The sequence below is a fragment of the Leucoraja erinacea genome, chromosome 13 (assembly GCF_028641065.1).
Source record: "Leucoraja erinacea ecotype New England chromosome 13, Leri_hhj_1, whole genome shotgun sequence".
Lineage (NCBI taxonomy): Eukaryota > Metazoa > Chordata > Chondrichthyes > Rajiformes > Rajidae > Leucoraja > Leucoraja erinaceus.
Genome location: NC_073389.1, coordinates 4,402,673 through 4,423,324, shown reverse-complemented (window position 1 = coordinate 4,423,324; position 20,652 = coordinate 4,402,673). Strand labels below are relative to the sequence as shown.

Sequence of the window (20,652 nt, the reverse complement as noted above, 5' to 3'; positions counted from 1 at the left end):
AAAGCAAAACACAAAGTGCTGGAGGAACTCAGCAGGTCAGGTCGTATCTATGGAGGGAATGGACCAGTGACTTTAGTTTTGGGTCCCTTCTTCAGACTGATGGAGTAAGGGGGGGGGGGGGTAAGAAAGGTGGGGGGGGGAAGGGGGCAGGACAAAGCCTGACAAATGATAGGTGGATACAGGTGAGGGGGTGATCGGCTGTTGGGTGGGGTAAGTGACTAAGGAAACAAAAGAATGTCAAATAAGGAGAGAGGAGGAGTGGAGCTGGAAGGAGGGATATGGGTGGGAGGGTGAAGGGAGATATGACGTTGGGGGTGAGAGCTGAATGTAAGGAGGAGGGGAAATGGCTCTACCCGAAACGTCACCTATTCCTTCTCTCCAGAGATGCTGCCTGTCCCGCTGAGTTACTCCAGCATTTTGTCCACCTGCAGTGATTTGAAATGTACATGTAATGGGTATATCGATAAACAATGCGGGCGGTGCGGGCAGGCAGGCCCAGTGCGGTTGGGTTCAGTCTGAGCTGCTGGAGACGTGACATGGAGCGGACAGCTGGGTGTTGGGGGTTAAACACTAACATTACTAAACCCCACCACCACACAACCCGCCGTTAAACACAGGCCAACTACAACCCCAAAACTGGACGGTCAGACAGTCACACACAAAATGCTGGAGTAACCCAGCGGGACAGGCAGCATCTCTCGAGAGAAGAAATAGGGGAACCGGCCCTTCGGCCCAACCCGTCCATGCCGACCGAGATACCCCATCTAAAATAATCCCAGTTCAATGAGATCCTGAATAAGACACAAAGTGCTGGAGTAACCCAGCAGGACAGGCAGCATCTGTGGAGAACATGGATATGTGATGTTCTTGGTCGGGACCATTCTTCACACTGGTCTCCAACATTCCTCCAGTCTGTGCACTTTTTTGTGCACTTTGTGTCTTTTTCCCCCCTAAACCAACATCTGCAGTTCCCTCCGTCTCCTCGCGGAAACCCAACACAGTTTCCAAGCCCCAAATGTGGCCGCACAGTTGCCAAAACGACCCAAGTTCAGAACAAGATCCAACCAGATGCACCTTTTGAGTCGGGTCGGGGGGGGGGGGGGGGGGGGGGGGGGGGGGGGGGGATTTCATGGAGACCTGAGCAGTAATTGCTTTACACAAAGGGCGGTGGATATAATGTTCGAGCTGCCGGAGGAGGCAGTTGCTGTCGCGACGTTTAAGAAACATTTGGACATGGATAGGACAGGGTTTGGGGGATACGGGCCAAACGCTGCCAGTGGGGGGACTGGTGTAACTGGGACATGTTGCTCGAGTCGGTGCGGGCCAGTTGGACCAGTTTCCACAATCTATGACTCAATGATTCCAGCTATTTTAAAGATGAGATTCATAATGGTAGATGAACTAGGCCCAACTGCACAAGTTACCAACTCTCCCAGTCTCGGCTGCGCTTACACCGCGCACAACTCTCGGAGTTTTGGAGACTTTCACTATTTGAAAGTTAATGTCCGGGACACCAGGTAAAGGTGCTACAGGTTGCAATGTCCCGGCAGCTCGGTGTGAGCCCAGACCCTTGTGTGGGCTGAACGGGGGGAGTGGGTGGGTGTGAGCACGGCGAGTGTGCAAGGTGTGCCCGGTCCAGGTCCCACACTTACCGGCCAGCAGGTAGAGGAGCGCGGCGCCGCTCATTGTGCCGAGAGAAGCGGCCGCGGGAGCTTCGCCCCGACAGCGAGGGAGGGAGGGAGGACAGGTGAGCCGGGGCCGGGCACAGGTGAGCCGGGTCGGGCACAGGTGAGCCGGGTCCAGGTGAGTCGGGTCCAGGTGAGCCGGGTCCGGGTCGGGCGCAGGTAAGCAGAGCCGCGCCGCTCTCCTCCACCCGGAACACGGGGATTGTGTCAATCAGAGCACCTCCACCACCCTCCCCGCCGCGGTGATTGGGCTCAGACACACCCCGGTCCTGCCCCCTCTATCTCTACCTCTCCCCTCCTGTACTCTCCGTGTGGACAGACAGGCAGATGAAGCGCAGGTGAGCCGGGTCCAGGTGAGCCGGGACCTCCCTCTCAGCGGCCGCTGGTCCCCCCCGGGGTCATTATAAAAACGGTCTTCATGAAAACCAATAAAGAATGTCTGAGGAAGAGCTCCGACCCGAAACGTCACCCGTTCCTCCTCTCCAGGGATACTGCCTGTCCCGCTGAGTTCCCCAGTGAACCGGCAACTGCGGTTCCTTCCTGCACAAGGACGTTTACATTTGCTTAGATGGACGAGAAGAGATTGTTGTGTACAAGTTTCCTCCCCATCTCTCCCCTGCCCGTTACCCCCTATATCTCTCCATCCCCCCGCACCTACCCCTCCCCTTCCTCTGGCTTCACAATATGCAATTTATCCAACCCTCTCCCCTCACCTGTATCTGCCAGGCTTTGTCCCACCCCACTTCTCTCTTCCAGCCTTCTCCCCCCCCCCCCCCCCCCCCCATCGGTCTGATGAAGGGTGCCGACCCGAAACGTCACCTATCCATGTTCTCCAGAGATGCTGCCTGACCCACTGAGTTACTCCAGCACTTCCTGTGCTTTTTTTGTTCAATGATACTTTATTGTCACAGGTACCTGGCATATAGCAACCTGGTCTCCCGGTGGCTCAGCACTACAACTCCTCTCTCCCATTCCGAATCCGCCCTTCCTGTCCTGGGCCTCCTCTATGGCCAGAGTGAGGACCACCGTTAATTAGAGGAGCAGCACCTCGTATTTCGCTTGGGCAGTTTGCACCCCAGAGGTATGAACATTGACTTCTCTAATTTCAGTTAGTCCATACTTTCTCCTCCCCTTCTCAGCGCTCCCTCAGCCCACTGGCTCCACCTCTTCCTTTCATCTTCCCTCCCCCACCCTCACATCATTCTGAAGAAGGGTCTCCACCCGAAACGTTGCCTATTTCCTTCGCTCCATAGATGCTGCTGCAACCGCTGTGTTTCTCCAGCATTTTTGTCTACCTTCGATTTTCCAGCATCTGCAGTTCCTTCTTAAACAGGTACACTGAAACTCCTTGTTTTTGCATACAATGCACAAAATACGCAAAGGGTGGCCACGTAATTGGCTCAGACAAAGTTACAAGAGATACGAGGAACTGCAGACGCTGGTTTACAAAAACGACACGCGCTGGAGTAACTCAGCGGGTCAGACAGCATCTTCGGAGAACAGTTCGGGTCAGGACCTTTCTGGAGATAATCAAGGCATCAGGTAAAATGAACTGTACATCAGAGCTGTACATCAGCTGTTAAAGCCTTCCACTTCGCACCTATCCATGTTCTTCACAGATGCTGCCTGACCCAATGAATTACTCCAGCACTTTGTGTTTTTTTCCCCCTTATAAAGTGCAAAATCTATAGTTAATATTATTTGTTGTGATAAACTGGAAGAGCTGGAAGCCGGTGTTACTGCTTGAATCATTGAGAGATACAGCATGGAAACAGTCTCTTCAGCACACCAAGTCCATGCCGATCATTGATCACCCGTTCATACTAATTCTAAGGTAGACAAAAATGCTGGAGTACCACAGCATCTATGGAGCGGGCGGGGGGTTAATGCGAACTGAGCGGAGGTGTTGGGCAAAGCGATCGCCAAGCCTACGCTTGGTCTCACCGATATAGAGCAGCTGACACCTAGAGCAGCGGATGCAATAGATGAGGTTGGAAGAGGTGCAGATGAACCTCTGCCTCACCTGGAAAGACTGCTTGGGATCTTGAATGGAGTCAAGGGGGAAGGTAAAGCGACAAGTGTAGCATTTCCTGCAGTTGCAAGGGAAAGTGCCAGGGGAGGGGGTGGTTTGGGTGGGAAGGGACGAATTGACGAGGGAGTTACAGGGGAGGAGATGGGAAGTTGTGGCGAGTGGTGGGATCCCGTTGGAGGTGGTGAAAATGTCAAAAGATTATCTGTTGTATGTGACGGCTGATGGGGTGGAAGGTGAGGATGATGGGATTGGTTGGTTCTGCAGTCGAGAACGAAAAGGAGGGCTTTAAGACCCTCTTGATGGGGGATGGAGGTGTAGTGATTGGACATCCATGGTGAAGATGAGTGAGTGCCGGCCTGGAAAACGGAAGTCATGGAGGAGACGAAGAGCGTGTGAACTACTAATTCTGTTATCCCACTTCCTCATCCACTCCCTGCACACTAGGTGTAGGAAGCAACTGCACATGCTGGTTTAAACCGAAGATAGACACAAAAAGCTGGAGTAACTCAGCGGGCCAGGCTACATCCCTGGAGAGAAGGAATGGGTGACGTTTTGGGTCGAGACCCTTCTTCATGTCTCCACCTGAAATGTCACCCATTCGTTCTCTCCAGACATGCTGCATGTCCCACTGAGTTTCTCCAGCTTTTTGCGTCCCTACACACTCGGGGCAATTAACCCTCAAACCCGCACGTCTTTGGGATGTGGGAGGGAGCTGGAGCACCTGGAGGAAACCCACACGGTCACAGGGAGAACATGCAAACTCCGCACAGACAACAGCTGAGGTCTGGATCAACCAGGTCTCTGGCGCTGTAAGGCAGCAGCTTTACCAACTGCTGTACAAAACATTCATTGCCTTTCTCCCCACCAGTAATGGGTTAAAAACCTGTGTTGCCTGTGACACATTTTCTATCCTAAGTTACTCTTCCATCATTCAATTTCAGGACAATTTCAGGTAAAATTTTGAACTAAGGAGAGATGAATGGGAGATAGACACAAAAACCTGGAGTAACTCAGCGGGACAGGCAGCGTCTCTGGAGAGAAAGAATGGGTGACGTTTCGGGTCGAGACCCTTCTGCACATTAAGGACATGGGCAAATAAACAGTCACTGTTTAAAATCTCCAAACAATGCTTTGTGTGTAAAGGATGAAGATTCATGTGTTGTCTTTTCTCTGACTGGACAGCACCAAACAAAAGCTTCACTGTATCTCGATACACGTGACAATAATAAACTAAACTAAACTCAATTAAACATTTGTAACGGCAAATTTCTGATATCCATTCGATTTCTTCAGTGGTTTGGATTTACAATTACAACTGTTGTTTTTCAGGAAGAACCAGTGAGAACATTGTGCAGCTCCACTGTACTCCACATTTCCATGGCGTGCCGTTCTGCTCAAACTGTTGGTGGTTTTAAGGTAACCCATGGCAACTGAGCTAGAAACGTACTACTTCCCATATGGTCCGGTACGTACAGGGAACTGGACTCCCATAATGGTGAGCACAATAATCTACCACAACAGCTGGGCTTGAGGTGATGGAACAATTAGGCTATTAAACACTACAACCACCAAATAAGTTCTGAGCTACATGCACTTGGGGAATTGGTGTTGTCGTTTTGCAATATTATTTTTTGCGTGTTTTATGTGTGTATATAGGTGTGTGTGTGTGTGTGTGTACATACACACATACACACACACACATGTATATGTGTATATATATATATATGTGTGTATGTACATGTTTGTATATGTGCACATGTATACACACTGAACCTTTATTATATTGTTTACAGTGTACTATGTTTACATATTCTGTTGTGCTGCTGCAAGTAAGAATATCATTGTTCTTTCTGGTGTGAGAAAGAATTGTTCTATCCATTATTGGTGTGAGTGTGCGCGTACCGAAACGGTACACTGTAGCGCTAAAATCTTTGCAGAATCTTACTCGGCTTTTACCCGTCGTCGGTCTAATCAACTTTCCTTCAGGTTTGATGTTATATTTCACGTTATTGATATTTAAAGCTTTAAAATAAAAGTAACATTAACAAGATTTTTACTGTTAAAATCCTTCCTGCCAGCTTCCAACAAGCTTCGATACAAAGTTGCAATACAGGAATACTCTGTGCTTCCACTCTGTGCTTCCACCAACCTTTCACCTGAATGGGATATCACCGTCCTCCACTCGACGTTTGCAACAATGTTGCCATCATACAACACAGGGGGAGGGTGAATTGGTATTGCAATTTGCGAAGTGCAATTGCAATTTTTTTTCAAGTCCAGTGCTGGGTGAGGCAGGGGTTTGCTGGAATCTTGCGTTCGGCAATGGGTTGAGTTGGCGAACCACGCCTCCCATGGGGACTACCGACCGGTTAGTGGTGCAATATTGCGTTGGGGAACAGATTGCGTTGGGGAACGGGTTGTGTTGTGGGACCAGGCCTCCCATATGACAGGGACCCAACGGTTCCCATTTGGTCTAGTATGAGTGACAATAAAACCCTCTTGACTCTTGAATGAAGCTAATATGATGGACATTTTGTCCTGGTATTCGTAGATCCAGGGCAGCAGAGTGGCGCAGTGGGTCACAGCGGCAGGGACCCAGGTTCGATCCTGACCTCGGGTACTGTCTGTGTGTTTCCTCTGGGTGCTCCGGTTTCCTCCTACACCCCAAAGACGTGCGGGTTTGTAGGTTAATTGACCCTCTGTCAATTGCCCCAAGTGTGTAGGGAGTGGATGTGAAAGTGGGATAACATAGAACTAGTGTGAATGGGTGACTGCTGGTTGGCATGGACTCAGTGGGCCGAAGGGCCTGTCTCCATGCTGTATCTCACAAACTAAAACTATTACTATATAAAGATTTCCAAAAACTTAGCACAATAGGAGTAATCCATTTGACCCAACTTGCCATTCAAAAAGCAACCTGTTTACGTTTTTCCCAATTATCAGTCTGAAGAAAGGTTCCAAGACAAAATGCTGTCTGTCCATTCACTCCTCAGATGCTGCCTGACCCACTGAGTTCCTCCAGCACTTTGTGCTTAGGCAGGGGGAGCAATGATTTAGTGGAAGACACAACTCCTCTGTGTCAGGTACAGGCCGGGAGGAAATGCTGAGTGTAATATTCAGCTTGAAGCATCAGGGACTGACTTTATTGACCAATTCAGCTTTAATATGCCAGCTCCCCATCATTGGTGATGTCCATGAATAATAATGGCAAAATCAACTTACAAACAAGGGTGAAAGTGTGGGCGGTTCTGGTTTCTAAACAACCTTGCACAAAAATATCAGCTTGACTGAGTTATGACACAGTCTGTAAAAGTTGGTGAGGTAAAGATCACAGTGTGTTGTATTGGGCGTAGATGCAAAACTACTGCCTCCACAGTGTGTGATCACACAATCCCAGGCATTCAAACAATAACAATAGTAATATCAATGAGTAGGCAGGAACTGTAGATGCTGGAGTAACTCGGAGGGTCAGGCAGCATCTCTGGAGAAAAAGGATGGGTAATGTTTTGGGTCGGGACCCTTCTTCAAACTCTGCACTAAGTGAAGGTCAATAAATGCATGTCCCACTTGGGAGTCATTTGCGCGTCATTTACCCGACAGGCCGGCAGGAACTCGTGCGAAAATCGTCTAGCAGTAAAACAGTCGCGCGCCAAGTAGCGCCGGTCTCCGAGGCAAGTATTTTTCCAGTAAACAATTTCAAAACTCGGCGCGTTTATACCCAAGTGATCACGTTGTGCGGCGCTCAAATGACGCTCGAATGGCACGTTAACAGCGTACGGGCGGCGACGCATGGTTACGGACGTTGACGTACAGTGACGCATAATAAATTAGCATAGGTTAGGCTTGACTTGGCGGAAAAACCAGATCCATTTTTTTAAACATGGTTACCTTTTACTGAATTTCTGCAACAATAGAATGGTTAAACACAAAATTAAATTTAAATCCGACGCCAGGGATGGGTGGGGTGGGGGGTGGGGAAAGGTATATCTCCATCTTCTTTTCTTATTTCTTTTCTTTTCTTCTGCACTGCATTGGTGGCTATTGGGTCTTTATTCTGCTCTTTTGTCTTTTATTTCTTTTTTCTTCATTCTTTTCTTCTTTGTTTTCCTTTTTGTTCTTTTTTCTTTTTTTTTTTGATTTAGGATATAAGGTTAAAAATGAAGCTGCACAGTAATTGTTATGCCGATCATCTTATCCTTGTACAATTGCTTCTAATAACATTTTAAAAAACGAAATCATAAATGAGCATAGGCAATGTTTGTGTGTCACCATGCGCCACCACGCGCTACACGTACACCATCAGTGTCACTGCATACGCCACCACGCCTCACCACGCGCCAACCAATCTTTAGGATGTCGCGCAAATGACGCCCAAGTGGGTCAGGCCCTTTACTGTGAACAGGTGATCAAAGATATATCTTTCATATTTTTATATGTGTTTTCTTCTGAAGAATCAACATTGTTTTATCCATTTTTGAATGTTCTGATTGGACAGAGGGGAGTAATGGGACATCTATCTATCTGTCCTGTGGATATTATTCCCTTACCCTGTGAGTTACCAAACAACTTCATTTCACACACCAGAGCCGCCAAGACTGCAGGCACCAACATGTTTTGAAAGAATCCTGAGCTCCAGTTGTGGGAGGTGTGGTGAAGATATCAGCTCGTGTGTTATAAATAGCGTGGGCCCAAATTATTCAAACCGCACAGATCAGAAGTTATGACAGAAGTCATAAAGCCACAGATCACGGAAACAGGCCCCTCAAATATAGAAACATAGAAAATATGTGCAGGAGCAGGCCATTCGGCCCTCCGAGCCAGCACCGCCATTCATTGTGATCATGGCTGATCGTCCCCAATCATTAACCCGTGCCTGCCTTCACCCCATATCCCATGATTCCACTCGCCCCTAGAGCTCTAACTCTCTGTTAAATCCATCCAGTGACTTGGCCTCCACTACCCCCTGTGGCAGGGAATTCCACAAATTCACAACTCTGGGTGAAAATTTTTTTTCTCACCTCACTATTAAATGGCCTCCCCTTTATTCTAAGACTGTGGCCCCTGGTTTTGGACTTGCCCAACATTGGGAACATTTTTTCTGCATCTAGCTTGTCCAGTCCTTCTATAATTTTATATGTCTCTATAAGATTCCTCCTCATCCTTCTAAACTCCAGTGAATACAAGCCTAGTCTTTTCAATCTTTCATCATATGACAGTCCCGCCTTCCCAGGGATCAATCAAGTGAACCTACGCTGCGCTGCCTCAATCACAAGGATGTCCTTCCTCAAATTAGGAAATCAAAACTGTACACAATACTCCAGATGTGGTCTCACCAGATACCTATACAACTGCAGTCCTATACTGTAATCCTGTTGTTATGAAGGCCAACATTCCATTAGCTTTCGTCACTGCCTGCTGTACCTGCTCGCCAACTTTCAGTGACTGGTGTACAAGGACACCCCTACTGGGCTAGTTCCATTTGCCTGCATTTACAGGCCAGTGACTAGTGGGCCACAGTGATCAACATTCATTGCTTTGGGTCCACTGTGTGTACCTGCATGCCAATCTGGATCAGTGACTTGGATTAGTACAGTATGCACCCCTACTGGGGCTAGTCCCATTTGCCTGCATTTAGAGGCCAGTGACTAGTGGGGTGCCACAGGGATCTGTGTTGGGTCCACTGTTGTTTGTCATGTACATCAATGATCTGGATGATGGTGTGGTAAATTGGATTAGTAAGTATGCAGATGATACTAAGATAGGTGGGGTTGTGGATAATGAAGTCGATTTTCAAAGTCTACAGAGAGATTTATGCCAGTTGGAAGAGTGGGCTGAAAGATGGCAGATGGAGTTTAATGCTGATAAGTGTGAGGTGCTACATCTTGGCAGGACAAATCAAAATAGGACGTACATGGTAAATGGTAGGGAATTGAAGAATGCAGGTGAACAGAGGGATCTGGGAATAACTGTGCACAGTTCCCTGAAAGTGGAACCTCATGTAGATAGGGTGGTAAAGAAAGCTTTTGGTGTGCTGGCCTTTATAAATCAGAGCATTGAGTATAGAAGTTGGGATGTAATGTTAAAATTGTACAAGGCATTGGTGAGGCCAATTCTGGAGTATGGTGTATAACTTTGGTCGCCTAATTATAGGAAGGATGTCAACAAAATAGAGAGAGTACAGAGGAGATTTACTAGAATGTTGCCTGGGTTTCAGCAACTAAGTTACAGAGAAAGGTTGAACAAGTTAGGGCTTTATTCTTTGGAGCGCATAAGGTTAAGGGGGGACTTGATAGAGGTCTTTAAAATGATGAGAGGGATAGACAGAGTTGACGTGGATAAGTTTTTCCCACTGAGAGTAGGGAAGATTCAAACAAGGGGACATGACATGAGAATTAAGGGACAGAAGTTTAGGGGTAACATGAGGGGGAACTTCTTTACTCAGAGAGTGGTGGCTGTGTGGAATGAGCTTCCAGTGAAGGTGGTGGAGGCAGGTTCGTTTTTATCATTTAAAAATAAATTGGATAGTTATATGGACGGGAAAGGAATGGAAGGTTATGGTCTGAGCGCAGGTATATGGGACTAGGGGAGAATACGTGTTCGGCAGGGACTAGAAGGGTCGAGATGGCCTGTTTCCGTGCTGTAATTGGTATATGGTTATTTAGCCCATTTTTCCCTTTCCTATCCATAGATCCTCCCCGTTGGATTGCAACCTTGTCGTGGTCGGGGGGCTTGTGTGTCTCCGTGACCCCCAGAGCGATGCCAGCGGGAGATTTGTCTCCTGTTAGGGTCCCCCATGCTGGACAGGTCGAAGGGTAGAGGCGAGACAAAGAGCGATCCACTGGTCCTCCAGGTTGGAGGTTGAACACAGGGCTAACAACCCTGTCTCGAAAACCAAATACGTTACAGAAGGGATCAACACTACTGAGTGGAGGAACTTCGTTGCTGCCCTACATGCCAGGAGGCATAATAGGCAGTAAGTAAATATCCATAGATCTGTCCAAATGTCCTGTAAACGTCATAATTGTATCTGCTTTACAGCTTTCTCTGGTAGCTCCTTCCAGATACTCACTGAGTGAAAAAGTTGCCTCCAAGGTCCCACTTGAGTCTCACCCCTCTCACCTTAAACCTGTGTCCTCTAGTTTAGAATCTTCTACCCTGGGAGAAACAGACCTGCATCATGGGATTTTTTTGGGGGGGTTTTGCCTTCCATCACAGTGAAGAATGTGGAGGAGTCACTGTGGTGGATGTTTATGTTAAAATGTATTTTGTGTGTTCTGTTGCTTTTTATTTGTATGACTGACTTGGCAAATGAAATTCCTCGTATGTTGCAAAACATACTTGGCTAATAAAGTATTATTGTGTTGTATTATGTTGTATTATATTGTATTATTGCAAAGTTCCAGACTGTACTGTTCCGTAATCAGTAGTGAAGTAAAATACAGCTGGCTCTGGCCCTAGACGTGAAACTTTGTTTGTGTGAGAAGGAACTGCAGATGCTGGTTTAAACCGAAGATAGACACAAAAAGCTGGAGTAACTCAGCGGGACAGGCAGCATCTCTGGAGAAAAGTAATAGGTGATGGTTTGGTTGGAGACTCTTTTTCAGTCTGAAACATCACCTATTCCTTTTCTCCAGAGATGCTGTCTGACCCGTTGAGTTACTCGAACCTTTCGTGTCTATCTTGGTGAAACATTGTCCCTGTACATCTGAGATTCCATCAGACCACATCTACATTAGTCCCACCTGCCTGCGTTTGGTCCATATCCCACCAAACCTGCTCTATCCATGTACCTGTCTAACTGTTTCTTAAACGTTGGGATAGTCCCAGCCTCAACTACCTCCTCTGGCAGCTTCTTCCATACACCCACCACCCTCTGTGTGAAAAAGTTACCTCGGATTCCTATTAAATCTTTTCCCCTTCACCTTAAACCTATGTCCACTGGTCTTTGGTTCACCTACACTTGGCAAGAGACTGTGCATCTACCTGATCTATTCCTCATATGATTTTGTACACCTCTACAAGATCACCCCTTATCCCCCTGCTCGCCAGGAAATAGAGTCCCAGCCTACTCAACCTCTCCCTTTAGTTCACACCCTCTAGTCCTGGCAACGTCCTTGTAAATCTTCTCTGTACCCTTTCAAGCTTGGCAACATCTTTCCTATAACATGGTGCCCAGAACTGAACACAATATTCTAAATGTGGCCTCACCAACGTCTTATTAAAAGCATTAAAATACATTCATCAGCAGTGAATTAGAATCCCAATTCTTTACTAATCCCAATCCCGATTCTGCAAACTGTGTGGAAGATCCTGCCTCCCCGACAATGAGTGACCATCTCCAATCCACAACTCTCTGCTCCATTGGTGTGTGAAATATTGCTCTTGTGCACAGAGACATTACCCATCTTGTCCGTGGCACTCGGTCTGGTACGTTTAAACTCTTTCCACAGCTGACATTTGACAGCTCCCTCTCAACCTGCTGCAGGAAGAACAAGATCCTTGACTGGTTGATTTAATCTCTGATTTGTTGTCAGCGCTTGCTGCTGAAGTATTGCTCTTGCTGCAACCCACCGCCCTTTGTGTGAAAAAGATACCCCTCAGATTCCTATTAAATCTTCCCCCTCCTCACCTTCAACACCTTTGGTTCTCGATTCCCTACCCTGGGTAAAACACTCTGTGCATTTACCTGATCTATTCCTCTCTGCTGTAGTTGTACAGTTCTCCCACTGATGTGAAGTCTTGCAGGAATTAGGCCCAAATCGAACACAGGTGCTTGCAAGCACAGTCATCAGCTACTTTTCTTAACAACAAAACAGGTTTGCTTCTTAATAAACAGACACCACACAAACTGTTTGGTAGACCAGTTCAAAACTTTACTTATTATCGGCCGATGGAAGGGAGGGAGAACTCCAGTCAAGTGACCAATACAGACACTTGTGGTCCTCCGTCCACTTCCCTGAACAACAGAATTACATTGCATTAAATAGGGGTTTTTTTGTCCTCTCAGCACATTCCACAGACATTAGTCATGGTCAGAGGTACAGGGAAAGGTTTCCACAGAATGCATCACATCAAAGGCATTTTGTTTACATGGTACAAGATAACATTGGCCATTTGGTTTACGACATTTTATCTTCAAAGAGATCACCCTAGCTCTTTCGCTGCTTCCTCTCTGTCACTTGGCCCCTCATAAACATTGGCCATTTGGTTTACGGCATCTTATCTTTCTACTTCCCTGGTTCCTCTCTCGTCACTTCGCCCCTCATAAACATTGGCCATTTGGTTTACGGCATCTTATCTCAAAGAGATCTCTCTAGCTTCTCCTCTCTGCTTGTCACTTGGGAGACAATGTTATAGGATTTATTATCTCACACACCGCAACCTGAGGAAAGCCTAATTTGAGACAAAATATAAGCTGTAAGCTAGCCCAGAAGCCAATTTAATATCTTCTTATATTTTTAACTAAAATTCGGCTTCATCACAGTCATCAGCAGGATGAGTGGGGTCCTAGCCAACGAGAGCCATCTGATACATAGACATATGCTGGAGCAACTCAGCGGGTCAGTCAGCATCTAAGGAGCGAATGGACAGGCGAGGTTTCATGTCGGAACCCTTCTTCAGACTAATGTGGTGGTGGGAGGAGAAAGCTGGAAAGGAGAGATGATGCCAGTGTAACGATACAGTGGGGACTGGGATTTCACAGCTTTTTGTGTCTATCTTCGGTTTAAACCAGCACCTGCCTATATTTGGTCTGTATCACTCTGTATTGCCCCTGTCCAAATGCTTTCTAACTGTTGCTGCAGTACCTGCCTCAACTAGCACCTCTAGCAGCTCGTTCCATACACCCTCTGTTTGAAAATCTTTCTCCTCCAGTGCCTGTTGGATCTTTCCCCTCTCACCTTAAACCTATACCCTACTTGCCACACCGACCAACATTTCCCATCTACACTAGTTCCACTGACCCATACCCCTCCAAACCTGTGCTATCCATGTACCCATGTATCTAAACCAGGAACCACCATTTCAGAATAAGGGGTGGGCTATTTCGAACGGAGATGAGGAAAAACTTTTTCACTCGGAGAGTTGTGAATCTGTGGAATTCTCTGCCTCAGAAGGCAGTGGAGGCCGGTTCTCTGGATGCTTTCAAGAGAGAGTTAGATAGAGCTCTTAAAAATAGTGGAGTCAAGGGATATGGGGAGAAGGCAGGAACGGGGTACTGATTGTGGATGATCAGCCATGATCACGGTGAATGGTGGTGCTGGCTCGAAGGGCCGAATGGCCTACGCCTGCACCTATTGTCTAAATCTTCCCCCTCCCCTTCATCTTCAACCTATGTCCTCTGGTTCTTGATTCCCTACTCTGGGTAAAAGACTCTGTGCATTCACCGATCCATTCCCCTCATGGTTTTATACACCTTCACCCTCTCTATTCCATCTCAATCCCGTGGTGTGGGTAGGATTTATACGTGTGCGGAGTTCCCCGGCTCTGTGTGTAGGGGAGCAGTGTTTCACTGAGACCCACCTCTGGGTTTCCAGGTGTGACGAGGGACAGGGGGAGTTCAAGTGAGCTGTACGGTGTCAGCACCAAACGCTGACACTGCCACTCAAGTCTCACCCACAATTGCAGATTTACGAGGATGTTGCCCGGACTCGAGGGCCTGAGCTATGGAGAGAGGTTGCGTAGGCTGTGTTTCTATTCCTTAGAGTGCAGGAGGACGAGGAGTGATCTTATAGAGGTGTATAAAATCATGAGAGGAATAGATCGGGTAAACGCACAAAGTCTTTTACCCAGAGTAGGGAATCAAGAACCAGAGGACATAGGTTGAAGGTGAAGGGGAGGGGGAAGATTTAGACAATAGACAATAGGTGCAGGAGTAGGCCATTCGGCCCTTCGAGCCAGCACCGCCATTCACCGTGATCATGGCTGATCATCCACAATCAGTACCCCGTTCCTGCCTTCTCCCCATATCCCTTGACTCCACTATTTTTAAGAGCTCTATCTAACTCTCTCTTGAAAGCATCCAGAGAACCGGCCTCCACTGCCTTCTGAGGCAGAGAATTCCACAGATTCACAACTCTCTGAGTGAAAAAGTTTTTCCTCATCTCCGTTCGAAATAGCCCACCCCTTATTCTGAAACGGTAGCTCCTGGTTTAGATACATGGGTACATGGATAGCACAGGTTTGGAGGGATATGGGTCAGTGGGACTAGTGTAGATGGGAAATGTTGGTCGGTGTGGGCAAGTTGGGCCGAAGGGCCTGTTTCCACACTGTTAGTCACTCTTGTGACTATGAAGGGCCTGTTTCCACACTGTATACCTCTGTGACTCTAACACGTGGCCATGGTGGGAACTCCACACTCTCTCTGTTTTTATTGGTTTTAGTCGCGTTAATCATTTTACGTGACAGAAAGATTCTCAGGAAATTGTGATGAATTTTACGATAAATGCCAGCATCGTTTGCTGGTTCTGCTGCTTAGGCATTTGTTCAGATTCACAGTTTCACCATCCATCACAATTCCCTGACACGGAGCTCTCTGGTATTCCTAGTCCATCTTTTTCGTTGTCGGACAATTGAGAAAAAAGATCAGACAATTATACAGGTGGCACACTAACACACTGTCAGACAGACACACTAGTAGAAGATGACCCAGCTCAATCCTGGGTCTCTGGTGCCGTCTGTGTGGAGTTTGCATGTTCTCCCTGTAACCGTGTGGGTTTGTAGGTTAATTGGCCTCTGTAATTTGCCCCTGTTGTGGAGGAAGTGGATGAGATAGTGGGATAATATAAAATTAGTGTGAACAGGCGATCGATTGTCAGCGTGGACTAGATGGGCCAAAGGGCCTGTTTCCCAGCTATATCATTAAACTAAACTCATGCAGACCAACTTCTGAACTAAACAACAAATAACTTAATGAGTCACAAGGAGGATCCCAATTTGATACGTTGTGTCTCCATTCCCTCCACAGATGTTGCCTGACCCACTGAGTTCCTCCAGCACTTTGTGTTTTGCTCAAGGTCCCAGCATCTGCAGTTCCTTGTGTCTCCTTCTGAATTAAAGTGTTCATGTTGAACAAAGCACCATTTATTGAGATGCATGTAACCAAAGAGAGCTCCTCTAGTATCTTTGGTTGTTACACTGGCCAGTAGCACCCTCTGCTGGGCACGACCTTCATGGCAGAAGAAACACAACATGCTGGCGTAACTCCGCGGGGCCGGGCAGCATCTCTGGAGAAAAGGACGAGGTGATGTTTCGGTTCGAGACCCTTTTTCAGACTGAGAGCCAGGGGAAAGGGAAACAACAGATATAGATGATGATGATATAAGAGATAAAGAACAAATGAATGAAAGATATGCAAAAACATTATGATGATAAAGGAAACAGGCCATTGTCAGCTGTGGGTTGGGTGAAAATGAGTTACAGACAATGAAACTCACCAGGGCAACATTGACAAAGACTAGGGTGAGGGAGGGACAATGAGATAGGGCTGATGCAAGTGTTACTTGAAGTTAGAGAAATCAAATTTATACCACTGGGTTGTAAGCTGCCCAAGCGAAATACTGTATGAGATGCTGTTCCTCACTCTGACAATGGAGGAGGCCCAGGACAGAAAGGTTACTGTGGGAATGGTTCAAGTTCAAGTTCACATTTATTGTCACTTGACCAGTTAAGGTACAGTGAAATTTGAGTTACCATAGAGCCATACTAAGTGAAAGCAACAATACACACAGCCACATATAATAAAATTTAACATAAACATCCACCACATTGGAATCCACATTTCTCACCGTGATGGAAGGCAATAAAATTCAGTCATCTCCCTCCTTTTTACACCTGTGGTTAGTGGCTGAACCCTCCACAGTTCGCCGCTGCCTCGGCAAAGGATCGCCCGCTCCGCGATGGTAAGTCCGCGCCGCGCCTTGAAGCTCCGGGCCGGTCTCCAGGAAAGGCCGCACCACTCCACGTTTCATGGCCGCAGGGGGTACAATGATGCAACACGGAGAAAAATCACATCTCCGTCGAGGTAAGTGGCTGAAAAAAGTTCCCCCCCCCCCCCCCCCCCCCCCCCCCCGATCCCCACCCCCCACATAAAACATACCAAGAAACATTGACACAAACATTTAAGACATAGTTAAAATAATAAAAACAGGGACGAGACAGACTGTTGGCGAGGCGGCCATTACGGGCGCCACCCGGTGACAAATGGGAGGAGGAATTAAAGTGTTTGCAACTGGGAGATCAGGTTGGTCAAGTCGAGTCAAGTCAACTTTATTTGTCACATACACATACACGATGTACAGTGAAATGAAAGTGGCATTGCCTGCGGGTTGTGCAAAACAACACAACAACAGAACAGAACCAGTATTTACATGAAAGAAAGAAGACGCAACAGTATTTACACCCTGGTGAGATCAGAGTTTACAGTCCTGATGGCCTGTGGGAAGAAACTCCGTCTCATCCTCTCAGTTTTCACAGCGTGACAGCGGAGGCGTTTGCCTGACCGTAGCAGCTGGAACAGTCCGTTGCTGGGGTGTAGGGGTCCTTCATGATCTGGACCTCCTGGTGTATAGTTCCTGTAGGGGGGTGAGTGTAGTTCCCATAGTGCATTCGGTCCAATGCACTACTCTCTGCAGAGCCTTCCTGTCCTGGGCAGATCTGTTCCCAAACCAGATCATTATATTTCCAGTCAGGACGCTTTCTACAGCACCGGAGTAGAAGGATTGAAGGATTCTCAGAGAGACTCTGAATTTCCTCAGCTGCCTGAGATGGTAAAGGCACTGCCTTGCCTTACTCACCAGTGCAGCAGTGTGTGTTGTCCATGTCAGATCCTCTGTGATGTGGACTCCCAGGTATTTAAAGCAGCTCACCCTATCCACAGTAGTCCCATTTATCCCCAGTGGCGTGTATGTCCTCGGATGTTGTGCCCTTCTAAAGTCCACAATCAGCTCCTTAGTTTTAGTGACATTCAAGAGGAGGCTGTTGTCCTGACACCAGAGTGCTAGATCAGCCACCTCCTCCCGGTAGGCCTTCTCATTGTTATCGGAGATCAGGCCCACCACCACAGTGTCATCAGCAAACTTGATGATGGAGTTGGAGCTGAACCTGGCCACACAGTCATGTGTGTACACGGAGTACTGTACGGGGCTGAGGACACAACCCTGGGGGGATCCAGTGTTCAGGGTGAGGGGTTGGATGTATGTTTCACCATCTTGACCACCTGGGGCCTGGCGGTGAGAAGGTCCAGGACCCAGGCACACAGGGGAGTGTTCAGCCCCAGTTCCAGCAGCTTCATCTATGGTGTTGAAAGCTGAACTCAAATCAATGACAGCATCCTCACATAGCCTCCCTTCTGGGTTTCAAGGTGAGAGAGAGCGGTGTGCAAAACCTGGGAGACAGTATCGTCCGTGGATTTGTTCGGACGGTATGCGAACAGTAGCGGGTCCATGGTGCGAGAGAGGAAGGCACAGATGTGGTTCTTGATCAGCCTCCCGAAGCATTCCCTAACTACTGAGGCGAGGGCCACCGGCAGTCATTCAAGCAGGCTGGAGAGGCATGCTTAGGCACTGGGACAATAGTGGATCGCTTGAAGCAGGCAGGGACCACAGACTTGGCCAGGGAGAGGTCGAATATTGTGGTGGACACTGGAGTCAGCTGAGTGACCCTTTTTGCGTCCTTCACCGCCCTTCGCAGTCTATAGTACTCTGCCTTGTAATCATCCATGTTGCAGGATGCCAGGCCAGAGTTGTAAGCAGCGCTGCGAGCATTCAAAGTGACTCGAATGGATCTGTCAACCCAGGGTTTTTGGTGAAGAAAGAAGCTAACCCTTACCGTGGGGACGATGTTGTCGGCTAATGTTGCTAGGAAATCCGTGACAACTTCCAGGCGGACTGAGCTAAGGTGCTCAGTGCAACCATCACCCAGTCTGCATTTGGTCTCACTGATGTATAAGAGTCCACATCTTGAACAACGGATACAGTCGATGAGGTTGGTGCAGGTGCAAGTGAACCCCTGCCTCGGGACAGACACAAGCAACTGGGATCTTGCGAAAAGCATCTGCAGTTGCTGGTGTGTCTGTCTCCTTGTCAATCTCTGATGCTCATGCCATCACCTTACTTTAAATTATAAAAGGACACAGAGTGCTGGAGTAACTCCGCGAGTCCGGCAGCATCTCTGGAGAACATGGATGAGTGATGTTTCAGGTCGGGATCCTTCTTCAGATTCTTATAAGAACATCTTCTTATAACTGATCTCCAACTGGATCATTTTATAACTGATGCTGATCTACAGGGTGGCTCTGCCCAGCAGCTGCCTCTCGCCTGCAGTCCGTTTGCCTTTTCTTTTTTTGGTTTTCTTTTAGTCCTGTTTCAGTTTATTTCAGTTTATTTTGGTTGTGTATGTGTGTGTGGGGGGGGGGGGGGGTGAGAAACATGTTTTTAGTCTTTTCCTTCGGGGGGGGGTGGGGTGCAACATTTTCTTGTCGTATCCCTCATCTCCGTCTCCGTCTGCGCTGAGGCCTAATGGCGGAGCTGGCGGCCTCCAACTGGGACCGACCTCGAGGCTCTGGAGGCAGAGCCAGGACTTACCAACGCGAGGCTGGCCGACTTCGGGTCTGTTGTGGCGGTGGCGACCTGACTTCGGAGGCTCGGCCGCGGGCCCAGTGGACGACAGTGTCTGGAGCTCACAGGTCCCAGGTTGGTGATGGGTTCTCCGGAGCTCCTGCAACAACAGCTTTGTCCGCTGTACTGGAGGGTGGTTTCGATCGCCCCGGGCCGCGGAGTTTGAACCGGCACGTTCGCGGAGCTCGGATTCACCCGCGGGACTTACCATCACCCAGCGGGGTCACCGCATCGGAAGCCTGGATCACCGCAACGCAGAGGGAGAACAAGGAGGGAAGAGACAAGGACTTTAAGACTTTTGCCTTCCATCACAGTGAGGAGGTGCCTGGTGAACTCACTGTGGTGGATGTTAAATTGTGTTTATTGGGTGTTTTGTTATTTTATTCTATGTTATAACTGCAAGGCATACATTTTATTCAAACTGAAAAGTCTGAATGACAATAAAGGATTACTTTACTTTGTGTAAACCAGCATCTGCAGTTCCTTGTTTCTTACTGTTTATATATCACAACACTAAATCTTGGTGTTACTCATGCTTTTATCTGCAAAACAAATATAAAATGTTCTTAAAACAATATTGACAAACTTGCCTTATATCTCAAGCCAGCCCAGGGCAATATTGAATCTGTGATTTATTTATCAAACGCTGATTAAAATACCACTGATACCAGCAGTCTGAAGACAAGCTCCACCAGAAACGCCACCTGTTCCTTCTCTCCAGAGATGCTGCCTGACCCACTGAGTTACTCCAGCTTTTTGTGTGTATATCCACTTGGACTCCTGCCATGAGTGAAATAACAAGGCCTGTTGTTCCTCAGCTGACTATGACACGGCCCACAGTCAGAGGCGAGGAGCTGGACAGGTTATTTTTGTCCAGCCCGTCATCAGCCTGTCTCACATTCCAGGAGAGGTCTCTCACTCTCTCCCCGTCCTTCCACAGCTCGGGGATACTGTGGCGACTACTGATCTGGGCGGTAGTAGTTCCTTATTCCAGGTAGGTTGCAACATTTTTCCAGCACCTTCACATTTCTTGATGGATGGTGAATTTGACGTTCTTTGGCCGAAGTTATGAAGTTTGTTTGTTAACGTGTGGGATAAGCCAGTGAGTGTGAGTGCCTGGGGATTGCCGTGAAAGGGCACATTCCCCGTGGCTGAGGGGAGCCGCTGTCTGCAGCTGTCGTCGGCCTTAAAATAACCGCACAGCCCAGTCCCTCTCTCGCCCAGTCAAAAGGCAGCTTCTAACTTCCAGCGTACACCTCCAACCGTCTTGTTACATATGTAATCTTTGAAAAGTTTCACCGAGGGAAAATTAGCTCAGGAA

General features: G+C 47.8%; 1 protein-coding gene and 1 long non-coding RNA gene across 5 annotated transcripts in view; one reads left to right on the top strand and one right to left on the bottom strand.

Annotated features, from left to right (window-relative positions):
* The window catches only part of LOC129702554 (cell surface A33 antigen-like), a 34,822-nt gene extending 27,398 nt beyond the window's left edge, over nucleotides 1-7,424 (bottom strand). The window contains exon 1 of one of the 2 annotated variants that reach the window (XM_055644320.1): nucleotides 7,311-7,424. Coding sequence is in view for 1 of the 2 variants with exons in the window: in XM_055644319.1 (XP_055500294.1) it covers nucleotides 1,653-1,686 (34 nt within the window). In the remaining variant the exon portion in view is untranslated. Of the gene's footprint in view, nucleotides 1-1,652; nucleotides 1,808-7,310 lie in introns of those variants that run through there. The other variant, XM_055644319.1, reaches the window with a different exon arrangement.
* On the top strand, nucleotides 1,653-12,150 carry LOC129702555 (uncharacterized). 3 transcript variants are annotated; one of them, XR_008724399.1, is made up of 5 exons: nucleotides 1,653-1,768; nucleotides 1,804-2,023; nucleotides 2,597-2,766; nucleotides 5,047-5,212; nucleotides 10,406-12,150. It is a non-coding gene; the product is annotated as an uncharacterized LOC129702555 (long non-coding RNA). The 3 variants fall into 3 exon arrangements; XR_008724398.1 differs by lacking the exon at nucleotides 10,406-12,150 and having other exon boundaries at nucleotides 5,047-7,291; XR_008724400.1 differs by lacking the exons at nucleotides 2,597-2,766; nucleotides 10,406-12,150 and having other exon boundaries at nucleotides 5,047-7,291.
* The last annotated feature ends 8,502 nt before the right edge of the window (nucleotides 12,151-20,652 follow it).